This window comes from Nipponia nippon, unplaced genomic scaffold, assembly GCF_047370975.1.
Source record: "Nipponia nippon isolate SJK-2023a ecotype South Korea unplaced genomic scaffold, ASM4737097v1 scaffold_4, whole genome shotgun sequence".
NCBI lineage: Eukaryota > Metazoa > Chordata > Aves > Pelecaniformes > Threskiornithidae > Nipponia > Nipponia nippon.
In genome coordinates, this window is record NW_028262358.1 from 93,689,309 (window position 1) to 93,714,977 (window position 25,669).

Sequence of the window (25,669 nt, forward strand, 5' to 3'; positions counted from 1 at the left end):
AACTTCTTACTTCTGCGGACCTCAAAACTATTCCTCCGCTAAAACAACAAACAACAAGAATTAAGCGAGCGGCTGCCCGCCGCTACGAGAGGTGAGTGCTCCGGAACGCGCCCCCTCCGCGGCGGGGCACGGCGTCTCCCCCGGCCCGGCCCGGCCCGGCCCGGCCCGTCGGGCGGCCGGCGCTGTGCCGGAGCAGGCGTCCCGGCCGCCGGCCGAAGTTGGAGCCCGCCGCGGAGGGAACGAGCCCCCTGCCGCCGCCCCCCGAGGGCGCCGAGCTCCGCCGGCCGCCGCCGCCCCCTCCCCGCGGCGCCCGGGGGCGGCAGCCGGAGCGGGGCGGCAGCCGGAGCGGGGCGGGGCGGGGCGGGGCGGGGCGGGGCGGGAGCCCCCCCGGCCGCCGCCCGCGGGGACCCTCCCCCCCGCCTCCCCGCCCCCCCCCCCCTCCCCGCCCCCGCGCTCCGCCAGAGCCGCCCGGGGAAGCGGAGGAGAAGCAGCCTCTCCCCAGAGCCCCCCGCTGAGACGGCGCGGCGCCCCCGGCCCGGCCCGGCGATGCTGAGGGCGAAGGAGGAGGAGGAGGAGGAAGGGCGGCCGCTCGCGGAATAGAGGCGCGGCGGGAGCGGGGCCGGGCACCTGCCCCGCCGGGCTGCCGCAGGGCACCGCGGGGCGCCCCGGCCCGGCCCGCCCCGCCGGCGGGCCCCCGCGGCCGCAGGAGGCAGCGCCGCCCTCCCCTGCCGCCGCCTTGCCCGGCCGCCCCGCGGAGCAGCGCGGGCGGGCGAAGGGGGCAGCCCCGCCGCCCCCCGCGGCCATGCGCTGAGCGCCGCCGCGCCCGTCCATGGGGCGGCGCTGAGGGGCGGCGCGGCGGGAGGGCGCCGGGGGCAGGATGAAGTCCCTGCTCTTCAGCCGCTTCCTCCTGCTGCTGCCCTGGGTGCTGATCGTCATCATCGTGCTGGACATCGACAGCAGCCGGGCGCCGCTGCCCGCCCTGGCCCCCCGCGGCGGGGGCGGCAGCGGGGGGGCCCGGCCGGCGGCGGCGCGGGCGCCCCCCCCGCGGCGGCCCGAGGCGGCGCTGCCCACCATCTATGCCATCACGCCCACCTACAGCCGCCCGGTGCAGAAGGCCGAGCTCACCCGCCTGGCCAACACCTTCCGGCAGGTGGCGCGGCTCCACTGGATCCTGGTGGAGGACGCGGCGGCGCGCTCCGAGCTGGTGAGCCGCTTCGTGGCGGGCGCCGGCCTGCCCTGCACGCACCTCCACGTCCCCACGCCGCGCCGCTACAAGCGGCCGGGGCTGCCCCGCGCCACCGAGCAGCGCAACGCCGGCCTGGCCTGGCTGCGGCAGCGGCACCAGCACCTGCCGGCCCCCCAGCCCGGGGTGCTCTTCTTCGCCGACGACGACAACACCTACAGTCTGGAGCTTTTCCAGGAGGTGCGTGCGGGTGGGGGGCGCGGGCGGCCGCGACGCTCCGGCGCCCGCCGTCTCCCGCCTTTCCTCGCCTCCCCTCAGGCACCTGCCGCTTGCCGCCTCTCCTCGGCTCCCCTCAGGCGCCCCCCGTTCCCGCCTCTCCTCGCCTTCCCTCAGGCACCTGCCGCTTCCCGCCTCTCCTCGGCTCCCGTCAGGCGCCCCCCGTTCCCGCCTCTCCTCGCCTTCCCTCAGGCACCTGCCGCTTCCCGCCTCTCCTCGGCTCCCGTCAGGCGCCCCCCGTTCCCGCCTCTCCTCGCCTCCCCTCAGGCCCCGGTCTCGCCCGCCGTTCGCGCTTCTCCTCGCCCCGCTCAGGCTCCTGTCCCGCCTCGCTGCCCCTCACCCGAAAGCCGGGCGCGGACGCCTTGCAGCGCCCCGTCCCTCACCGGGGCTCCCCAGCGCTGCCTGCGTGCGACCACCCCTTCCTCGATTTTAAGTTTCTTGTCCCTCCCTTCCACGCTCCCCCCAACTTTTTACTGCTGTTTTCTCCCTTTCCTGCCGAGCGAAGCAAGTTTAGCGTTTATATAAGGGACCCCGCGGTTTTGTTAAAACTAGGATGAAAAGCACTCTTCGGTATTTATTTTTTTTTAGGCTGCGTCCCTCTCCCTGCAGGGCAAACTCGCATCGGGAGTCGCCGTCCTGCACAGTTTTTTCTTGGCGCGAATGAATTAACCCGGAGCCGGCTCCTCCGCGTGGAGCTGCCCGGTCTTTTTGGAGCCTTTCGCTCTTAAAAGCAGCAAATCGTTTGTGTAATGACTAAACTACCCTTTCAGGAGCCTCTTTTGTCAAGGGACCTGTTTTGTCTTTGTTGCAGCCCCTTGGTGAAGGGCTTTGCTCCTTTTCGGTGGGAATTGGCAAGCGCTGGGGGAGAGGGTATCCAGCTTTCTTTCTGGGTTCCCCCTGGCAGGAAGGAGGGGTGTTTAATAAGTGGACGTAAAACAGCAGAAGAAAGATCATGTACATCTTCGTGACAGCTAGAAGAGTAACCTTGGCAGGGAAAGGAGGGAGGAAAACGGAAAAGTAGATTGGCAGCAGGCAGGGAACGTACAGGACTTGAGGCAAACATGTCTGCTGCTGGTGGACAGTGCTGTATTTAGTGGCGTACACCCATATTCTGCAGTTTGGAAGTGTTGTGCTTCCTCACGTGCTTTACAGTCAGTACGTTAAAATGAACACGATACACAGAAATGTGAAGCATGTGAAATTCCCTAGAGCCAATTATTTCAGAAATGCTTATGTTCGTTTGTGTTTATGTTCGTAATGCATCCCTTTCCATTTCCAGTATGTGGGCAGGTGCAGGGTCCCTGTTCAGCAGGGATGCTCTATTTCCTTTGCCCATTTGGCATTCAGTGTTGAAGCTGCTAATTTGAAGACCTTTGCCTGGAGGCTAAACCTTCGTTGTAATTGATTTTCTTAAAATCTCATGGCTGCGCTTAGCGCATTATAATGCAGAGTGATTCCATGTACCCGTCTTTGATGTGATGCGAGTGTCCACCTCTGTTCGGGGATATAAAACTAATCTGATTCAATCTTAGGGAGTCTGTAAATGGATACAGAAAATACACTTCACAACGATGAGTAGTGTGGGACAAAAGAGATTTGGAGATGAATCTCTACTTTTTTTTTTTTTTTTTTTTTTGAGTGCCAACGTTAGGGACGAGTGAAAGGAACGGTATTGGCAGGCATATGACTTGAGTGACCCACAGCAACTGAAAGGGAGTCCAGTCAGGTTTATTCTTTTATCATTTCCTGTATTATTCTTCTAATTGCTGTGAATGATGAAACAAAAAGATACAAATTACCTCTCTGATCAGCTAGGAAATGCAGCAAAGCAAGGGGATAAATCTGTCTGAGGGGTTAATCTTGAAAATTGCAAGCACAACGGGCAATCTGTGTTTCCTTTTGCTAACAAGAATGGTAGCCCCCAGCACGCAGCTCCACAGTCCTAAGGCTTCTCTTTCAGCAGGATTCAGCTGCTGGGGAAGAGGTGTTTATTCGGAGCCCTCTGTTCGCAGGCAAACACACGTGCGTGAATGAGTTTTCCCTGTGAAATGTGGTGGTTGGAAAGCTCTGTTACAGGAGTGGAGGAGCTCTTGCTTCAGTTACCGCTGCAAGTTCCCACGACTGTTTGCTGGGGTCACTAACGAGCTGTATGCAAGGTCCCTGGGACGCTGCTGATTGATAGTAACATGGGGAATGCCTTGTTGACCTGACTTTGGTTAACTTTGTCCCTTGGCAGGCTTTGCCAAGTGGATGTGCCTTTACGACGAGTGGGAGGTTGCATTTGGAGAGAGCCAGCCGTCTTGTTTTCAGTCGAGGCGATGCTGAAGGGTTGGGTTTTGTTGTTGTTTTTTTTTCTTGTTAAAAAAACTTCTCTGTCTTTACGGATTCTGGCTTGACAGCTCTGTAGTAAATCCTGATCTCTCTTTTGGGAATCGATTGATTTATGAGGGTAAACTATGCTCGTCTTCTCCAAGCATGAAGAGAACAGCTTCAGAACGTGTTGTGTGCAGATGAAACCTCGTAGTAATTCCTGTCATGAAAGTGGCGGTAATGATACCTGAGAGGGAGTTTTTTTCAGTTTGTTACCCTGCCAGGAGCAATTCTCCAGACCTGCAGTCACGTTAATCCCAAAGGAGGTCTGATAAACTGTAGTCTGCTCACTGGGGAGGGTAGTATGAACGTGGAGGGACGATACAGTCGCTCTGAATTCTGGTCCTACCACCATCCTGTGCTGGCTGGGTGACCTTCAGCATGTCACTGATGTGGGCCTGGGGATGTGTGGGTCCCAAACTGCCAGCAGCAATGTCTGCTAGCATCTGCCCGCAAGCAGTTATGTACATTTGCTGGCTTATGAAATAGTAGGTCTGTCTTCTTTGTAATAGCTTTCTTCTGAGTCAAAGTTGGTTTCAGTAACAGCAGCGAGGGTTTGGGGGGGTGGGAAGCAAGGCAAGCTAGGACTGTAAAACCAACATGAGAGAAGCATTGGCATTAGGCATGGGTTTCACTCAGAGGTTGAAAGAGCATTACTACGGCGCAGAAGGCATGCCAGGGAACTGCACATCACTGAAGGATTATGGTTAAGGCAGCTCCTTTGCTGTGGGTTTCCCTAGTGCCCGTACAGAAGACAGAGCCTTTTTAACAAAGCAAAATCAGCAAAGGCTTTACTGTGAGTGGAGGTGTACAAACCGTAAAGGCATGATCAAAAAGGAGCATGGTTTGACATGCAATGCCATGGGATACTTCTGAGAGCTTTTGATGAGGAAATTCTAATCTCTGTCCAGAGTACTTCTGTCTGGTGCTTATAGGAATGAGTACCTTATATTTGATATGGAGTGAGCTGGGCCCAGTAGACCTGGGTGAAATGTGTTTCATGGAAATCAGGGAAAAAAAAACAAACAAAAAAACCCCAAACAAACAAAACAACAACAAACCACCTTACAGTGGTGTTTTGCTGGAAAATGTCACCACCTGTAGTAAATCTGGAACCCTCTGGTGCTGTTTATAATTGTCTTTTTTCCTAAGATGCACGATGGCATGTGGGTGTATAGCTTAGTTTGACTAGCAAAACTATGTCCTCAAAGTCAAACTGGGCAGGGCCTGAGCAGGTTTACTTGTCCTTTCTAGAATAAGGTGGAAAGCCTGGATTGTCTTTCTGCTGCTACAGTGTATTCAGCATTGGTCAGCTGAGCATTTTGTTAGGAGAGGCTCGCCTTCCCTGGAAAGGCTTCAGGGAAAGGACCAATTCAGTTCAGTGATTGTGGAAGTCTTTAGAGTACTAAGTGGGGCTGCAGCAATGATGAAGAAATATTTCCAGGAGTGGAGATGTGGCCCTTATGTTATTCCCAGCTCTTTCTGCTTCAGAGTGTAATGGTGGTCAGGTGAAAAATTATGCTTTTACTTTAATGCTGGTGATTCTGGCATATTGTAGTTTGTCATTTATTGTTTTGGTATCCAGACCTAAAAAATAATTTATATTTTTTCTGCTCAGGTATGATTTGTTCATCTGGAGGTGTCCATCTGCATCTCTCCATCAAAAACAACAGTCTGCTTTCTGAAAATGTCTTTTATCAGTTGAACATCAGCCTGCATTCATAACAAAGCCACTGAGAGGCCTGAAATCCCAGCTACTGTATTTGATATGCTTTACAGATGTTTCTACATGAATCATCATAACTTCTATTTTTTTAATATAGGCTGTTCTTTTTGGAGTGACTCTGTTATAGTTTCTGCTGCGTTTGTGCTTCATCTTATTCCTGACTGCAAGTTATTGTAATATTGTGACTGATGCCTAGTGACTGCCAATTTCATATTTTTAGACTTCCAGAAAAAAAAAAAAAAAAACCAACCTTAGATAAAGCTGACATTCCACCTTCGTAGAGAGATTTTAAAAACAAGATTAGCCTAAGCACTGGGAACCAAAGACAGACATAGCTAAGTTCCGCTTCCCTTAACTCTTCACATCATACATGTGTTTCTATGTCTCAGGCATTTTCTCTGCCCTTTCCGTATTTCAGGTAGTTGGCCAAAGGCCACCGCTTCCTTGGTCCCTGTATGGATACGTATGCAAGTTGGAGGAATTAGTGCTGGAGGTCCACTCTGCTGTTGATTGTGCAGACTCCCCTGCAGCCTTTGAGGGTGAGGGGTGAGCTGCTTAAGGAGTACAAAGAACAGGAGTAAAGGTCTTCAACATGTGTGAGAAAGTGAGCTCGCTGCATTCAGAAACGCATTGATTTTTTGAGATTCCTCTCTAGGTTTAGCTGTCACCTTTGCTTGTATTTTGTTCAGACACCTAAACTGAGATGTATGTGAAATTAAAATGCTCCTATCTAAAACTATGATCTCCTTCACTGCCACCCCTAGCCCTTTGGTCATTGCTGTCTAAAGTCTCGTAGCAAGATTTGCTAGGTGCCTGGAGCATGCAAGTATGGCATATACCGCTATCTTGTCTGAGTGCAAGCTGAGGGTTTGCAGGACTGGGTCTCCTTAGAGGAACCCATGCTATAAGGTGTGATATGAATACAGCCTTGCAGCATGGAGTTCAAAGTAAATCACAGCATTAATTGTCATTTCTAAGGGGAAAAAAAACCTGAAACTTGTATTTAATAGCTTAGCAGTTAGCTCTCTTGCCCACTGAAGCTGGAAAGGACATAGGAGGAGAGAGAGCTCAACCCCGTCTCCTGGCATTAAGGTAGTCTTTACACGTAACTCAAGATTCATGGAGCTCTTGGGTAGAGAAGGTAAGAACGTGATCAGTGAAGAGGACAGTCAGCTGGATTGCTCTTTGCAGGAGTAACTTAAACGTCAAATTAAACAAAAATTCCGTAATATTTTGAAGGTATGCTATTGCTTGTGTAGTGGCCTAAATTGCCCAGGTAGGATCATTCTCAAATCAGCCAGGTGGGTACAAAGATTCATGAAGAACAGGGAAAATAGGAAATGTTTTACCTTGGCTAATGGGCGTGACCTTCTCATTGAAGGTTAAGGCCGTCCAACTCTGGTAGTTTTCACAGTGGCACTGTAGAGCAGAGGGCAAGTTGTGTCAGTGATTCAGGCTGAAAACATTTTCTTATGCCCCTGCCCTTCACTCTCCCAAAAGGTATGTATGAAGGTGGCAGATATTCTAATGGCTCTTAACAGTCTGTAGTCCGAAAAAATAAATCCTTATTATTAAAAATAGAACAGAAATACTTGCAGGCATTGCGTGTCACACAGGCTTCAGTTTTCCCATTATTGTATTTGTAAAATATTTTGAGAGCAACTCAAAAAAGACATTACAGAAGAGGTGACTGTTTACTATTTCTTCCAGCTTTGACTAGGGAAGGGTTAGTGCTCCTTCAGTAACTTTTACATAACTGTCCTAATCTTTATACAGTGAATTAAGCTAACTTCTGTGTATTTTTTTAATGGATATATTTATGCAAAAGGTATAAAAGTAGTATAAGTGAATCTGTTTATCTTTGAAAACATAGAGATGTTTTGTTGTATCTCTTAGAGCTGGTTGGAAAAATCAAATTTTTGCTATAGTCTTAAAAATAACGTTCAGTAGTCTAGACAGAATTAAATATTAGCTGGCAGTCATTAGTTATTTTCTTCATAATAAAAAAGGATCTAAATAGAGTTAGCAGTGCATTAAATACCTTTCTAGTATATAAATGATTTAAGAATACATGACAGATTTTAAATGCACACTGACATTCCCCTTGCAGGGAGACATGTAATACCTATGCTAAAGAGGGTGGATTAGAAAAGTCTGGTAGAGAAACAATGAAATAGCTTAAAAATGAGAGGAAATGGTGACAAAAAAGCTATTTGAAACAGATTTATCTAAGTGAGGGACTCGGGGTTACAAAGTACCAAGCACTGTCTGTTTCTGCACTTTGTCAGCAATCTTTTTCTTACCTGTGAAACTGATCCTGTTGCTATGAAATTAATTACGAATGGCCAGCAGGTCGTCAGAGGTACAGTGAACACGACTTAGTAGAATAACAGAAAGTAGGATGAGAAAAAGCATTAGTAAGTAGAAGGGCCAAAAGGAAACATGAATAGCAAATGTTTTGGAAGCCTTCCCAATCCAGAGAAATTGGCTCCTAAGTGCTTTAGTTAAATTTAGTACAGTTTTCTCCTGCAGGGAAGCAATATTGACATTTGTGCCCGAGGATGCTGGTATAATTTAGAAGCATTAATCATTGTATCTGATATGTAAAATGTTGCTTGAGAGAAGGGGGAATTAATCTATCCTCCCTCTGCGGTGTAGATTGGGTAGGAATCAGCAGAGGAGGTTTAAGGCAGATGTTTGGAAAAAAGCTTTCTAATAGTGAGGATGGTGAAGCACTAAATCACATCACCTGTGAGGATTGCAGAGCAGGCTAGATCAAGGATTGACAATTTTTTGGATTTGTAGACCCTTTCTACAAGTTTTCCCATGGAGACATACCCTTTACAGTCAAATTTACTGACAACAAACTTGCTTTTTGAAGTTACTGTCCCCTCAGCATCACAGTCCCTGAACCACAAAAACCACTGGCATAGATTTTCTATGACTTGGTACCGGCTTTGAAGTAATGGTAAGTAGGGGCAGAAACTCCTTTTAGTGCCTAAGTAAACGGGCGTAGCATCGTGGCAGCGGAGCTATCCCTCTGACTTGTGGTGCACTCACCTAAGTTTTGTTGAAGCAGAATTTGGCTTTACGTGACCTGTGAGTAATGCAGGACGCCTGTGTGAGAACTGATAGGGAACCTGGCTGTGCTCGTGCTTTAACCCGTCACATTTTCCCCCGTGGAAGAGTTGTAGTGAAGGAGCTCTAGATCCCATCTTTGGTAATAATAAATCAGAATTTTCCATAGAAATCTTCTTGAGTCTTGCTGGGATGGGGCGAGGGGGCAAGGCTGGACAATAACCTGTAGCCTGACCAGTACAGATCACAAATTACACAGGGGTTGACATGACAGAGAACAGGGGGAGAAAAAAAGCTTACTGTGTGTGGCAGCCAGGTTTGCATTTGCTGAGCGCTTTGAATCCCGAAGAGAAACGCATCAACATCACGCTACAAAAACGCTAGGATGTTTGTTCCAGTCTGGAAGCCTTTTCGCTGTAGGAAGCGTCGCCATGTTTCCTTCTGTCTGTCATTTGCCTTCATTCCCCTTGGGCTTTTGTATTTTGTTCCTGGCTTGGTATCTTCCCTATCCATCAGTCCGACGCATCCCATTAAGCAGCTTTTCTTGATTGACTAATGAGATGCTATTTTTGGCAGTGCTTTTATCACTATCTTTTATTGCTCAGCTAAATTTTCTGCATTTTTTCACTTGTTATTCTTTAGTGGTTCCTCTATTGCTACTCTACTTACTGTTATCTGCCCATCACCTCACTGGGATTTCTTTGGTCAGTTGTTACTCCTCTCTCCTGTCACTTCCTTGCCTGTTCCTTTCCAGTTGTGTCCCCCCCTGCTTCATTCGGGTTTGTTCTGCCATCTTACAGAGCCCTTTCCTCATCTTCCCCCATCCAGTACATTACTCTTCTCCTATGCCCAAGACCCCCCTTTCAAATAATCAAAAAGTAAATAGAGGGCAAAAGCATTTCCAGAGGGAGGTTCATCCTACCTGAATATAGCTGTCTAAGCCAGGCAGGATGAATCATGTCAGTGGGTTCCTATCTCTGTTCATTAACTATAGAAATCTAACTAGGATAGACCAGATGCCTAACTTAGAGAGTTAAGCATAAGTAAGATGATTACCATTCAGGTAAGCTACTAGGACTTAAAATGCTGAGTATTAAGACAGCGTGTGCTACTGCACATTAAAATGACAGATAGAAGAGTAATTTAGGAAGCTGTTTGTAAGTTATAGGATTTTGGCAGTTGTTTAACCCACAGCAATAAAGCTATTTAGAATTAACATGGTTTTGAATCACCTTTTTGTGTCCCAGTGATTAGCAGCATCAAATTCCAGATGCAAGCTGGCCTTTTAATCCAAATAATAGCTTTCTCCCCATCATACATAAATACAGCCTTAACACATCAGTATGTTAACTGTAGTAATGCTATTCTCAGAAGATTAAAAGAAATATTCCTACTTTCATCTGCCTAGCATATCCTGAGGCTGTAAGGTATTTCAGAATTAGCATAAATACCGGTCTAGATGTGCTCTTTCAGTTTCTACTCAAAAGGGATTGCTGTATTCTTGACTCCTGTTTATTTCATTCTCCAAAAATGTAACCTGTGAGAATAAAGAACGTAACCCAAGGACAAAATAAAGAGCTCTGTAAAGGGTTACTTACTTCCTTCTGATGTGTGGTGGCTTTACTGACTTAACTCACAGGCACCGAGGTGGACCCAAGACTGTAATAATTAAAACTTCTTGGGTCATTTCATGCTGGTTTCATGAGGTCAGTGAGATACTTTTCATTGACAAGATTTTCCTTAACATTGTATATGATAAAGTATTAATGTAAATCAGTCTGGTTCTGCTAGCATAAATGCTGCGGCCGCTACTGACCCAATTCGGAAGTCTCGTGTGATCTGGCTCGTTTTGCAGTACAGCCGCCCAAATCCTTACTGTGAGAAAGGGCAGAGTATGGGCTTACCACGCATTAGCCACTCTCTTGTATTTACAGCGTGCCTGCCCCCGTCTCACGGCATTTTATGATGTTTACCGTGGATATAGGCACTTGGCACAGGGTAGCTAAAGTGCTGTAAATCTGTACCCTAGTAATTTGTTCAGGTATCTGTACCCTCCAGAAGGTATTAATGGCGCCACAAAAAAGTTCGTGGGCATCGGTGTCCGTCCTGCGGTCAGTACTGGTGTAGCACTGTTGGGTGTATGTGGCTTGATCGTGCCCTTGGAAACCTACTGCAAACTTGCCTGTGTAGACAAGCCCGACAGGATGATGCCCTGTGTCCATGTCTGATGTGTTTGGGTGTTAATATAAATACACTGTTAGAAAAAGTTGCCAAATGGATGTGTCATTAAAACCAGAGCTAAAAGGTCTTCATGAGGAGGTTTGACTGATTTCCATATCCAAATAGTTAATTGCTAACTCTGCCTTTCCTAAATGGAGGAGTGGGAGAGACTGGAAAAATAATCCTAAGCAGGGAGAACAGCGACAGACAAACACATTTAACAATAACCTGTAGAGAGAGTCATGGCAGTCTCTCACTGGCAATTAAATAGTCAATGGTTTGGATAGAATCCTTATCACAAGAAATCCCTATATTGCCAATTGTATACGTACCCTGTTTTACACAGTATGGACTGCTGCTACCGAGTGAGATGGTCTGACTTGCTGCAACCATTATTAGGGTGGAAGTGAGAAATTTTGCTAAAAAATTTTTTAAATTTGTCTTTAGACACACAAAGAATTGGAGGGAGAGAAGGTGCATGTGTCTCTTCTGTGTGTACATACATATTTGTGGATTTTTAAATATGTATTTTATGCCTTCCTTATGTGAAAGTTCTCCTAAGAATCTGCTAATGTTTCTAGCTTAGAAATGTGAAGCAGAGTGATGTGATGCCTTTGTTTTTTCTGGTGCATCTCCTGGGAGTCTAGAGGATATGCATGATAAATCTTTCACCTTGGCAGAAAGAGAGGCAAGCGTTTAATATTTAACCAAGGTTGCCTTTTACTTCAACATCTATCGATAGCGGTCTGCAGTTACAAATATGTAAAACTGTGTTTGTTTTTGCTAAGAGGAGTGCTTGGAAGGAGAAAGGGATAACCTTTCCCTAAGGAATAGGCCTCAACTACAACAGAAGACAAAAGATTGTTTTAAAAATCGATCAAATTAAGCCCACGTTACACTGAAATAGTTTAATACTTGCTTAAATAGGACCATATTTACGCACAGTAACGCACAAACAGAGGCTTTTGAATCAGCGTGGTTAAATTGTGCAAGTTGCTGTGTCTGTGCACTCGTCTTCTCAAGTTCTCACGCCAGACCGTCAGCGATTTTCCCGTGGGGAGTAGCGTGTCAGGGTTCATGTCACATTATCGCCTCTTTACTGAAGAAAATGTCCACTAACCGGTGAACTGAATTCACTGACTCCCAGTCATGCACACTTTTTGCTAAAGAAGGAGTAATTTTTTAGTGTCTATAGATTCCTCTAGGTTAGGTGAGGACCACATTTCCAGAATTGCATTTAGTTACTTTTAGACCACTGGGGAAAAACTCCCGTTACTGGTAGCAAACTAGCAGAAGCATCCTGCCCGGCCTGCTTTCTGTCCTTCTTAGAAACTCAGCAGAGCTTTCCAAGAGAAAATGTAGAAGTTAAAAAGGCTTAGCCGAAACGTAATCTTTTTTTGTGAGCCTTTAATAGATCTGAGCTGCATCTGTTGTGCAAACCTGGTACGTTGCAGGTTGGGGAAGAGTTGTGTGTCACAATTTCCTGTACTCAGTGTATTTGTTACCAGTCTCAAACTAATTGTACTTGTCTTAATGAAGTGTGTACTTGTTAATCGTTATTATAATATTCTCTCTCGCTGGGCTTGTACAATACCTCAGCAATCTACAGAAATAAGCCTACTGCAAGAATGCTATGCTATAGTCTTGCAGGTAAAAAAAGATCTACTACACCTTTGAAAACCCAAACAAACAAGAAAACAAGTACTATTTTTTCATGGCTTTTAGATTTTTTTTCTATAAAAAAAGAATATGAATAGGGTATTTTCAGTAGAATTGAGGTACCTATGGGCTAGAGAGCTGGAGATTTCACAGAAAATGAGTGGGCACATGCAGCTTTCAAATACTTACTCTGTTGGGCTGAAATCTGTAAGCTAGAATTGCTTTTAAGTACCTAGTCTTGATGATTAATGTGTAGGCTTTCCACCAACGCTTACAAAAAAGCCTACTAGGAAACCGTGCGTGCAGTCACGCTGTGCCTGCCTCTTGCAGATGCGTACAACCCGCAAAGTTTCGGTATGGCCCGTGGGACTGGTCGGAGGACGACGGTATGAGCGCCCAGTCGTGGAAAATGGCAAAGTCGTCGGCTGGTACACTGGCTGGAGAGCTGACAGGCCCTTTGCTATTGATATGGCAGGTAAGTACCAAGTTTCATGATACGTGAAGGTTCCTCATAATAACTACTTCTACATTTTTTTGTGAGTGGGACAGAAACAGATGTCTCAGTGTAAGCAGCTTTTAAAACTTGTGAAGTGCAGCTGCTGTATGTAGCCCTTCAGCACTAAATATCCTGGAAGTCTTAGCTTGCACATCTCATCTAATTAAGTTGCTGCTTGGTGATATCTGAACTTACTTTCACTTGGTTTTCATTTTATGCGGCAACTTGGCTTTTATGTTGTATAAATTCTTTGCCTGAAACAAGTTAATTGTAAATTAATTCATCCAATTAATTTTTGCAAGGAGCCCCTGCCTTTCGTTGTGTCATCAGTCTACATCAGGCAGTATAAATGCAGACCCTTCTTAGACCTCATGTTGTAAAATGCTACTCTATCATGAAATTATTCATTTTTTGTCGGTTATTTGGAATGACAGTGGTAACTGTAGATGGATACAGTTTGAAACACTGGGCCTAGGGGAAAAATCACTGGCAGCTATAGCCTAGTAGATGAAGGCAGAAAAGCTTTAAAATGGATCTAATAAATCTTCTGCTGTGAAGTTAGCACACCACATAGCTCTGTCTTGCTGTCAGTCTGTGCTTAGACAATCTTTTGTATATATTCACAACTCTCACATGAATCACCACTGTGCAGAAGTCCGATTTCTGATGTAGCAGCAGCTGGTTTCCCAGCAAATGATACAATATTTGCACTTGAGCATCTTCTGTATTCAGGAAGGAGAGGGAAGGGGAAAAGTAGGAATACAAGGGCGAGAATGGGGTAGGAATAGCCAGCCATTTTCTTTTTTCTGATATCCTTACATTTTGGGAGAGGGAAAAGGACAGTGCTTTCTCATCTCAACAGGATATTTTTATATGGATTGAAATGTTTGATGAAAAATATGTACAGTATTTACAGTACAATTGGTTAAAAACAGTAAAGAACTAGTTGTTAAGACCTCAAAGACAGAAACATCAACAGGTGAATTTTTTTCTGCACTGTAGAAGCATTCGAAGTTAATCACCTGGCATGAAAATAAATATTTGCATGTCCAGGTAGAGGAATTCCTCAGGGGAGAAGCAGGTATGTCAATCCCCAAACCCGTGCAGCCTGCTGAGGACCGCAGCTGTGCATTTCGACAGTCTCTGCCTGCGGAGTCATAGATGCATATTGATACCATGCTGTAGAAGTTGTTACTTACGGGCATTATAAAGCTGATAGCGTGGTTCATAATTCAGAGCAGCAGGCAAAAAGCCATTACACAGCATCGGCCAAGGGACTCTAACCCAGACATGAAGAGATACATGGAAGGTTCTTAAGTTGTTGTTTACACTTTGCAGTTGCTGACTGCAACACTGTCATGAGGGAAAAGCAGCTCCATTAGGAGCGTTACCTGCTTGTACTTTTACCAAAGTCATGGAAGGGAGGGTTACAGAGACAAAGATAGAAGCGTTGAGAGTATGGGAAGTTATTGCAGATCCACAAACAAGGAGTTACTACTTTGTGAGAGAACTTCTATTAGTCTTCAAAAAATAACTGAAGAAATTAGATTACATTTTTCACTTCAGCAAGGAGAGAAATGGATGCTGTGTAGGCTGGTAAAAAATTATGTTAAGTTTGCATCTTCATTCCCTTCAGGAAAACGGTGGAAGGGCACAGACAAACAGAACAGAGCCTGTAAATCCAGAGCTGCATAGGTGTCTGAACAGGTACAGTCTACAGGATGCGTGTTAACACTCCATTTTCCACCCGTGCCCCCCGACTCCCCAGCATACTCCTGGGGACTTGGAGAACTTGCCAACACACCTAAGTCCACGCTGTAGTACATCACTGGCGTTCCTCCGTCTGCTGGCACCAAATATACAAGCAACTTAGGTTATACCATATACTGCACGTAAGGAAGATCAAAGATCTCTTTTGAAAATATTACCATGAAAAAAAAAGGTGCATATGTTAAACGGCTCAGCTGTCTACAGCTGTTTATAATTAATGTTCTGATTCCCAAGGCACTGGTAAGGAGGCTCTCTGGTTTACAGAACTATCTTTTCATAGTGATTTTCACAAGAATTTGATCACGAGGCTGGGTGTGAAAAGAATGACTGCTTAAAAGATTTGGGACCACTGATTTAACTTGTGGCTGTTCAGAGGAAGGGCATTCTTGCTTTTAAGCACATAAACTTCTCATTCTAGACTTCAAAATACAGGGCCAAATTCAAATCTACTGCAAGTGGAGACCGGTGCTGCTGATTTCATTGGGATCAGCTCAAAGACCCTAGCTGGCCAGCTTCCCTAGATTCTTCTTTGAAATACACTCACACGTGGCAATCACATTAGATCAGTTCAGTAAATATTGGTCATTTCTTTTGAGAAGTTTGTGGTTGACACTGCTCTTCTCCAATGCTAAATTGCTTTCAGAAAGCAGTGTAGCTGTTTCCCGTGTTGCTTCTTGTCTGACAACCAACACACCTTATGAATTAGTTCTGGTGTTTTTTACGTTCCACCTCAGTTTTAACTGTAGGTGGGTTCTAGGGTTTGACATAGACTTCCTTACCCTCAGGGAAGAAAAGTGAGAGAGAATTGGGTGTTGTAAGGAAAAAAGTGACTGATTCTGAGGTAGGCACTGTGTTGTTTATTATAGACCTCATTTAAAATCTTCTACATTAAATGATGCTGTTAGTGATTTACTTTTGCCTTGTTCCCAATGCCAGATTTTTTGACCACCCATGAGAAAACAAGTTAGATTGTGATTCTGCTAATGTCAAGATTGTTTAAGGAAAACAGATGCATGCTTTACATTTGCATCCCAGGAGCTACTTAGAATCATATAGATTAATGCATCTCTGCGAATCACTGGGCAAGCAGATTTTGGACTTGTGGTCCAGAGCTCATCCACTGTGACCTAAGTTCCTCCGCTAGGGCCTGAACAGCCACCTTTTTTTTTTTAATTTTGCTATAGTTATGAGATCTTTAGTACATCTCATCTTTCTTACGGTTCCCTGAGAAAAAAACTCTTCCGTTAATAACATGGCATATTTTGTCTGAATCTGAAAGCACCAGTGCTGGAAGTCACAAGTACAAACAAAAAGATTTTGAGTGGCTATGGCAGACACTGTACTCAAAAAAACCAAAACAAAGCAAAACAAAAAAAACCCCCCCAAAACATCCCTCCATCAAAGGGTAACAACTATTTTAAATGTTGAGTTTAAAAATCGAGAGCCTCTTTCATGGTGAATTAACTGTCAGCAGATGCCTTTATTACGAACTACAAAACCTCCTGGTTGGGCGCCTCTGCCGTATTGCAACCCAGACAGCATGTCACAGGGAGACGGTGATGGACCCCAAGCCGCGGCGTGTTCAACGAGCCAAAGGCAGTAGCTTGAACTGTGTGGAAACCAGTATGTCCGTTTCAACATCAGCACTGAGCATTAGCATTTATACACTCCAGAAATGATAAACACTCTCAGTTCCTAGCTTGCCTTCAGCTACTATCCTATTTTAGAGCACTCAGGAAGCAAAGGCATTAATCACGGCAGCAAAATCTTTAAAGACCGTCTCAGTCTAACCGGATGAAGAAAAACGGTTCTGCCTTTTAAGAGAAGTCATTGATCTAGCACAAGTCAAGGTGTGAATTAACAGAAACAGCTTCCGTAGAAAGAAGCCAGATGTAATCTTTGCCATGTCTCCCAGGTAGCTTGTTCTCCAGCAAATTAATTCTTATCTAGGTGGCTCTTCAGCCAATTAGATGTAATTTACAGCCTGGCACTAAACAGAAAAAAAAAGCCAAACCACCTCTTCACACTCTGGCTATGCAATTGTCCTGTGACATTTCATGTGAACTTAAGCCCAATATGATCTTGTAGGAATAACGATCAAGTAAAAGAATTGTATGCGTGTAGCACTGTTCCGTTATGCTGTGCTGGAGACAGTAATCCTATATTAATCCCTGTTTGGGAATGGAATTCAAAGTAACAGTCTTTTAGTGTCTTTTCCTCTATTACCACAGGGTCATTATCTAGTGAGAGAAATAACTAGTGCCAGTCTGGTCAAAACCTGAGCCATCTCCTCTTTTTGATGCCAAAATGATCTGTCTGTGATAAAAAGTTAACTGAAAGTTGTCACTAGACAATGGTTTTTCCACCAAGTCTATCCAAATTCTATCTGCATATATACAAAAGGTCATACATGTGAAATTAAAGCAGTTATAAAGCAGAGCTGAAGAACCAGAGAGGCAGGAGATAAGTCTCTGAGTTATTTTCTCTCTTCAAGTTGCTGCTTTATTGGATTCTTCTAAGAAACAAAGACTGCATGACCACTGGAAGGAAACAAACCTCAGGCCACAGGCCAGTCAGTGCACAGTAGTCCATGTTCTTGCCACGTACAACACTCAGTTTAATTTGACTTTTATTTGATGCCTGAAAACACAAGGCATTTTTGGTAGCACCCTAAAATGGTGGTTTGCAATAGCACGGTAGCAAGGGCATGTGTTACATGCAGCGGGCATGGCACATCTGAAGATCTGTGTGTAGGAGAAATCCATCCCGAGAACTGAATCCAGTTTTCTCAACAGAGGAGCAAGCTTTGCAACAAGAGAACCTAGAAGAAATGAACGTACGGAGAAGTGGGGGCTATGCGGGCCAGAGAGCCAAGCTGAGACACGCAAAGATACGCAGTAGAAAATATGTCTCTTCTGCTTGGAATGGATTCCTTCTCCACTCTAAAAACTAGGACACTACACTGATTTTGGCGTTTACTTCATTTTCTTCTCCATGGATGACCAGCTTAAATTGTAACAATTAAATTTTAAATCTTTTTAAAAAGAAACGAGAGCTCACACAGCTGATTGGGGCTCCAACAATGCCTTCCCTTGCAAAGGAAACTTTTTTTTTTCCCCCAAAATATCAAGCATGCTAAAGCCCAGTTGCACCAAAAATTTGTATTGTTTGTTCTAATTTAGGAAAAAAACCCCCGCCTAATCAAAAATAGTGAACTGAACCAGGCCAATTTGTTCATCAGTGATAAATCTACGGTCATCTTTCAGGGTGCAGAAAGCTGGCTGTGTGCACTGCAGCTGTCTCTTGCTGCGGGAGTTTAAACCCTCAGCCTTGGCCCTTCACAAACGCTTACACTTGGCCACAAACAGCGCTGGGACGGGGCCCACCTTCTGCTCCCTCGTAGCCAGGCGGCAAGTCGCAGGCAGCAAGAAAGGCCTGTAGCCTGCTGGAGGCAAATCCTTCCCTGGGAAGCAAAGTCCAAAGGGCCATTCTTTTGCCTGGTTCCGCCTGCCCAAACCCCGCAGCTGCAGCAGAGAACAGCTGGATCCCAGCGCTGCTGCTAGCAGGTGGCGCAGCCTGCAGAGCGGGAGCTGCAGAGCTTCACCGCACAGAGTGAGGACAGGCTGCAGCCAACGTCTCACACCTCCTGGAAGTCTCTTACTCACTGGAGTACTCTGCAAGGTGTGGATGAGCCCCTTCCATCTAGGCACATATTCTTCTTTATCTTAAGCAGGATGTCATGTATAAAGTTAAACATGTTTTCTTCAGCTGTGTCTGTCAGTGAATTGGGAACCTCAGTTTACACCCAACCCATAGTCTTTATGTGCAGTGTCCAAATCTCTATTTAAAAAAAAAAAAAAAATCACTTTTTGGTGTCTTCCTGTGCTTTGCTATGAGCAAGAGCATGACAGTTAAGATAACTGGTATCGGTGTGCCTTCTTTACATGTGATGTAGGAATTACTTCCTTATATTTTCCTCTTTAAAAGGCTCCGATAAAAGCCACAGATACTTGCAAGGAAAATACAGTAGCAAGATAATTCTAGTAAAAAAGGGGACAGATTTTTATTCCATTAGAATTTAAAAATGAGAAAATTTTAATACTGGCTTAGGAATTAAATGTTCTTGCAGTTTTCCAGAACAGATGTCAAAACTGTTACTACTTCTGTCATAAAGGGACAGCTGGAACCACTCTGACTGACAAAAAAAGATTTCTGTGGTAGGCTTGGCAATAAGACATAAGGAGTTACAAATGTAATTTTTCTTCACAAGTCTATCAGCGGAGTAAAGAAGCATACATGCGACTGAACCTTGCTGAATGAAAACTGGAGAGGTCTATGAATAATGGCAAATGGGAAATTCATGACAGCTGCTTCAGAGGGGGCAAGTTCGTTCAAACCAGTGATTTCTCAGTTTGTAATCTCCCTTTGAGCGACCCAATGTATGTTATTAGAGGAGCGCGTTGCAAAGAGAGGCACGTGCACTGATGAGGTTCTTTCAGTCGTGCTGTGCCATGCACAGATGAGCTGCAGGCTGCCTTGCAGACACCGTTGATGAAAATGATTCACAATAACTACACGGTGTGCAAGGCAAAACATGAATACGGCTTGTCTTTCAGCAACAATAATGTTAAAACTCTCTAAAGGCTAAAAATCTCTAAAGATCACAGTTGTTAGAAGTAATATATTTTAACCTTTCTTTCTGATTCTCATCTTTAAACCTAGAAGTGTTAGTACAGTATAAATTTCGTACATTTTGTTTTACTTAAAATTCAGTTTTATTTCTTAATTAGAAGTAGAAAGGAGGGATAGTCCGAGATCCTAGCAATGCCTGACTTTTCAGGCAAAAAACGCGTATATTCTCTGCATGACAGGAAATTGAATAAACATGTTGAAAATATGGTGCAATTAAAAAAATCTGATTGCACCTTCAGGGCAAAACAAAACCATGCAGGATGTACAAACCTACCCAATATTGTCTATCCATATAATCAAATTTACACATTTTTTAAAAAGAACATGGGAGATCTCTAGGCTTAAGTGTAACTTGCACAAAAATGTAAAGCTTAAAGGTTTTTCTTAACCTTTTTCCCCGCCCCCCTCTCTCCAAGGATTTGCTGTGAGTCTTCAAGTGATTCTGTCGCATCCGAAAGCCGTATTCAAGCGTCGTGGTTCTCAACCAGGAATGCAAGAATCTGATTTTCTGAAACAGATAACAACAGTGGAGGAACTGGAGCCAAAAGCAAACAACTGCACCAAGGTACTGATTTCCACGCTCACTAAAAAGCTTTCGTCTCATCTCTGCCGACGACTGTACTAACACAAATGTTATTTTATAGGTTCTTGTATGGCACACACGAACAGAAAAAGTCAATCTAGCTAATGAGCCAAAATACCACCTGGACACAGTCAATATTGAGGTATGAGGTGGAGACAGAGTCACACAGGAGTACAGTGCAACGGACGTGTCAGAAGGTGTTCAAATTCAGCCAGTTAAATAGTCTACTTCTGCGTCAGACCTTTCAATAGTCATCTGACGGACTTCTGTGGAGACAAAAGGAAGCTGTCAGATCCTCTAATAAGCAAATCAAGTGGGTGTGCTTTGTTCTAACTTGTTTGCATGCGTTTCTGACCTCTCGTCTTAATAAACTGACACTTACCTTTGTTTTAAGGCTGGCTCCACATAGTAAAAGCAATCAAGAGACACATGGCTGCAATGGAGTATTTTCAAAATCATCATTTATGTATATACTTTTTGTATTTATCCAGCTTAATGGTGTAATTATAAACTGATTTTAAATCACGAACTGTTGATATAAATATTTGCGTAAATGGATCCTCCAAATTGAACATGTTTTCCTTCATCAAAAGTAGACTTCTTGAAGAAACAGCAGTCAAGTAGGTCACACAATAATGAAATAAAAACCCACGATCATTTATGGATTTATCCTTTTAATATAGGGAAATAACATTTTATCATTACGAGGCACCATAAAATGTAAACACAATCACTGTCATAAACCTGGATATCTCTGCAAGGAAAAATAGATCTGTTCACATTGAGTTACCTTGTATGCATATTGTGCCGCTAGTTCCCGGCGTTAATACTGTGTGCGTGCCTCGTGAGCCGGATTGGATACTTTATCACAGGAAACTCAAATGGATCAAATGCTCATTTTTAAAAGAATAAACTATTGATTTGTAGAACTACAGCAACATCCAGGTTTATCTTTCTTTCAATAACCACATTCCCTGTTATGCACACCATAATAACATCACAGTGAAATGTATGATGAAACAAAATTTGTTTGATACACTAGAAAACATTGCTCAGTGATACATTTACATTCTATTTATATATGATTAAACATTTGTTCATACAGTACCTTCTACAGGATTACTGGGTAGTTTTGGGGGGTCAGGGTTCGTATTTTTGGATATTACTAACATGATAGCTACATCCCTTATATGCAAATATTTGATCTAGAATTTTGAGGGAAAAAAAATCAGTATGTGGTTAAGCAGCTTCTTAAATATACGGTCTATGAAATCATATGCATTGTATGAAAACGCTGCCGATGATGTATAAATGTATTCTTGATCTGCTTGTCACTACATCAAATTTAAATCAATATAGACCACAACACGGTCAGTCAGTTATATTCTTAATCTGAACAGCTGGGGAGAAAGAAAAAGAATATGTACATGGAAGGAACAGCGGAAGTAAATGCATTTGAACAAGGAATGTTAGGTGGCTGTTCGGGGTGAGACTGCCGTTGCAACTTTCATTTCCACAGTTGTGTGCTGAGAGTCTGACCAGAGGAGCTGCCAGTCCATCCTGCCGCTGTGCTGGGGGGCTGGCCAAAGCCCATGGCGGTGCTGGAACTGCTGAGATTCATTCCAGCCATTTGCTGATTCATCTGTGGAGCGTACACACGAGCCCAGTTAGCGCCGCCGCTGACACACAGCACGCTGCTAGCCAAGAAGCAGTCATGCCTCCGACTAGCAACCCCGTTAAAGTACGTTCCCCTAAAATTAATATTTCTCGTTGAATAAAAATACTGACTCCTAAGTTTCTAAGCATTTTCCAGCTTTCCTGGAACCATCCAATCACCATTACACATCCGCTGAGCCAATGTCAAGTCTGTATAAACACTCCGCTAGTGAATTTACAGAGCGCGTGACAAAGGCGCCCGACGTGTCACAGTTGATAAGAGCTTGCTTTCAAAGTGGCCGAGCTAAGCAACAAAACCGTGGCAACTGCGATAAAGAAACACCAAAGCAAGTCACGCAGCCTTGTCTACGTTTGCAACTCCAGATGACCTCAGAATCTTGAATACACAAGTTCTTATAGAAATTGTCCGTTTAGGTGGCAATCAACAAAGAATGAGGCCGATTTATAAACTTGAGTATTATCTAAAGCTAACCATTCTTGCTAAAGAATCTACTCAAGATACCATCATTTCTTAGAAACCAGCGACATCGTTCACCTGAAATTACAGACGACCTCTAGTTAAAGGTGGGAGAGAGTTCAAAATTCAGCATGTTCACTTCAGGAATGGTGCAAAAATATTTCTGCTCTCTACGAATATTATGCAGTCACTGTAATTGTCAGTGCTCAATGGAAAAATGTTCTTCAGGTTACTCTCCCTTAGCTTCTAAAAAACGAACTCTTACTGACAAGCCAAAAACCTAGCTGTGTAGCCAGAGTAAGGATGTCCCCTCTCGAGTCTGAGAGCAAGAGAGCATTTGGAGCAATTAATAGTGGGAGCCAATGAATAGGGATGTCGGATAAGCAACGCTAGCTTCAAGTTAGAGACAGCATTAGGTAAAAATCAGAGGTCATGTAAACATGAGCGCATACTGGTTGCAAAACGCAACTGAAACACTGGTGAAAAAAATGGTTAAGTAAATTGCAAACTAATATTTTAGGGTAAAATTCAGTACTGTGTGCGTTCACATGCACGTCTGCAAAAACAACCCATCGCTGAATGTGGAAATTTAAAAAAAGCTGATGGAAACATGCTTTACCTAGTTGCTGGTCTCTTCTGGAGTAGAATTCTTAAGCAGCAGACTATATAAAGCATGCTATTCTGGTAAGTAAAGCGAGCTCTCCCCCTTTCAGCCGGAGCCAGAGATGAGATCAGAGTTCCCTACAAACTGCGGAACGTCAGCGTACTGATAACGTCTGATGTGCAAGGAGTACGGAAACGCGTTCAGAGCTGGCTCTGTGAGCCAACTTTTAATACGTGTTTGATAAGAAGCATGATTTTAATTTCAAAGCCGATAGAGGTCTTTTTAAAGTCAGGTACCTAGAAGACGACTGTTAGCAGTAAATCCACAGATTTTTTTGGTTTGACGTTGTGAAATTCTCACCTTTTATAAATTACTTTTCAAAGCAGAATGACAGCCTGTATTTTCAAAAAGGGGCTGTTTTACCCATGTAAGAAATGCTGCTCACCTTCATAACCGTTCGCACCACAGCACTGAGCAGAGCAGTAAAAATCCGTACAATCCAATCTAAACAAGTCACTAAGGTTCACTTCCTGAATCGCTAGAGTGGGCAGCACGGAACTGTTCTACTGTTCTTGTAATTCAAACACGAGTATGAAAAAAAAAGTTGCTGTCGCCCATACTGACCGCCAAGGGAACCATTTAGGTCTGGTCCCCGCCCCCCCAATAACCTCTCAAATACCTGATTTCAAGATGTTTCATTGGATAATGTACAAATGTAGTACTAAGCGTACACTAACGCCTTTAGAGAACCTTTTAAACGTGTTTTAGAAATTTAAAAAAAGAACACGGAACCGCTACAGATAAACGGATTAGCCTAAGCAAATGATCTACAGGAGAATGTTAGAGTGCAAAGCACTGCACCTTCCACTGAAATGTATCCTGAAGTCTGTCAATGAAAGTATTAATTGTTAACGGCTATCCTCAAGCAATTAAATTCTGCTTTTAGTTATGCGGCTGCGTGTACATTTCAGTATTTTGTAACTATAGCTAAGCTAGCTTTTTACCTGGCTAGTTCAGATGCCAGGATGAGAGCAGCAACAGAAGCAGAGAACTGAGTTTGGTCTACCTTGGCACAGTTAATTCTCTGCTTATTTATTACTTATCTCTAATTGAATTATTCACTGGTTTTTTTCCACGTGCCTCTGAGCAGTTCACAGTCCAGCGGTCTGTCACTCAGCTACACCACAACTTTCCTCCTACAGGAACAAACATTTCTGATGATACAAACATTTCTGATACAAACATTTTGTATCAGAAAAGCAGCATCTTTTCTAAAGCCCTCTTGTCTGGGAATAGCAAGTCTTTACCTGAGAGAGGTTCCATTGAGCTTGTTGGTTTTGTTGCAATCCGTACTTATTTTGCGGCGTGACCATCTGTCCCACCATTCCACTTTGAGGTCCGACGACATTTTGAGGCAGTCCCATCACACCAGTTTGTGCAGTACCAGTAAATCCATTGGGCATTCCCATTCCTACCATCACGCCTGTGCTCTGTCCCATGACTGGCACCGATTGTCCCATCATGTTTCCCATCATCCCAGTTGCTGCAGGCACAGGAACTCCCATGGCTGGAAAGCCTTGAAAATGAGTTGATGGTTGTGTGGTAAAGGGCATAGAAGACGACCCCATGAACATACCTGTACCAGAGAAGGGAAGATCTCAGCAAAAGCGTTTTGTGATTTCCTCCCCCATCCCCATCAGTCAGAAGTGCACCAAAATAATTTTAAAGGATAACTTTGTCCAGTTGTACATCAGTGCTGTTAATTCAGTTTCTGGTAACAGTAAAAAACTGTTTAAAATCTCTCAAAGGAGGGGGGCTCACCACCAGAGGTTAACTGCCAAAAAGAGTTTGGCAAATCCCTGCGGTGAACCAGGATCTTGTAATCGCTGTATCGGAGGCCTTTGTTCTCATACAAACAGAGCTGAAATGAAGGTATGACGGCTCCCTGCCCATCCTGGCAGCCCGCTGCTTGCACAGTGGAGACTCCCACCTCAAGCGATGAATTAGACGGCAGAAGCTGAATTCACAAATCTTTCAGTAAACTGTATACTTTGTAATTTGAACAGCTATAAATAAATTAAAATCACATACAGCTTCTGTATTGCATTTCAGTAATTTTCTCATTTTTATAAATGGTAAAAATAAAAATCTTCATTTGAATATAGGTAGCAGGGTACCCAACCTTAGTTTTCTACTTGTAGAAGGTAACTTCTAGGTAAAGCTTAAACTAGGACTGCAGAGAAACCTTTACAAAACTCTTTACCTGGAGCGTTTTGCTGCTGCATGGTTCCTGTGCCATACAGTGATAAGATGGAGTCTTTGGAGAGCTGCTTCTTTGCTGACTCTTCGGATTTTGGTGTTTGCTCAGTGAATAGATCAAGGTCCCCGGATGCCGCAGACAAGGTGGCAGCTGCTGGTTTAGTGGAAGTGCTCTGGGAAATAAAGGTCGAGACAGACTACTGAATGAAACCAGCAAAAGCTGCTCCCTTAAATATTTACTGCACATCCTCACTCCTGAACCAAAGAAAAACCAGTTCGTTTACAGAAATTAACTTGAAGCAAATGAGGATTTTAAAAGATGTGGTATGACCAAAGACAAAAAAGCAGTACATACGATACGGAAAGCCGACCAGATGGAGGTCACAAAACACGCAAAACTAAACCCCCAGCCAGCTCCAGAGCGTACAGATACAGATCATTCATTCCTGTTGCTCCTACATTTTTCATCAGTCAGAAGCATAAATCATGAGCTGCAGTTAGATTATGAAAAATAATTAGGAAATCAATAAGGAGATTACAATTCACATCTCATTAATCCTCTCATAGGCAGAATAGATTAGAGAAGAGCTAAAACAAAAGATTAAGTGCTTTGGAATAT

General features: G+C 44.3%; 2 protein-coding genes across 6 annotated transcripts in view; one reads left to right on the forward strand and one right to left on the reverse strand.

Moving 5' to 3' along the window:
* The first annotated feature begins 862 nt into the window (after positions 1-862).
* On the forward strand, positions 863-20,987 carry B3GAT2 (beta-1,3-glucuronyltransferase 2). Its single transcript, XM_087775383.1, has 4 exons — positions 863-1,423; positions 12,843-12,987; positions 19,887-20,035; positions 20,115-20,987. Exons 1-4 carry the CDS (start codon positions 878-880, stop codon positions 20,199-20,201), a joined length of 927 nt encoding a protein of 308 aa, XP_087631509.1. The 5' UTR covers positions 863-877; the 3' UTR covers positions 20,202-20,987.
* Positions 20,708-25,669, reverse strand: part of SMAP1 (small ArfGAP 1) — a 103,469-nt gene continuing 98,507 nt past the window's right edge. For all 5 annotated transcript variants that reach the window (XM_087775378.1, XM_087775377.1, XM_087775381.1 and 2 more), the window contains 3 exons: positions 25,055-25,223; positions 24,099-24,427; positions 20,708-21,695 (listed from right to left, as the gene is read on the reverse strand). In XM_087775378.1, the coding sequence (XP_087631504.1) occupies positions 21,561-21,695; positions 24,099-24,427; positions 25,055-25,223 (633 nt within the window). In that variant the 3' untranslated portion in view covers positions 20,708-21,560. The remainder of the gene's footprint in view (positions 21,696-24,098; positions 24,428-25,054; positions 25,224-25,669) is intronic.

Excerpts from the sequence above, each read along its gene's own strand:
- B3GAT2 (XM_087775383.1), top strand. The coding sequence starts at position 878 with ATGAAGTCCCTGCTCTTCAGCCGCTTCCTCCTGCTGCTGCCCTGGGTG. Across the intron at positions 1,424-12,842 it reads GTCTGGAGCTTTTCCAGGAG|ATGCGTACAACCCGCAAAGT; the intron begins GTGCGTGCGGGT and ends TGCCTCTTGCAG. Across the intron at positions 12,988-19,886 it reads CTTTGCTATTGATATGGCAG|GATTTGCTGTGAGTCTTCAA; the intron begins GTAAGTACCAAG and ends CCTCTCTCCAAG.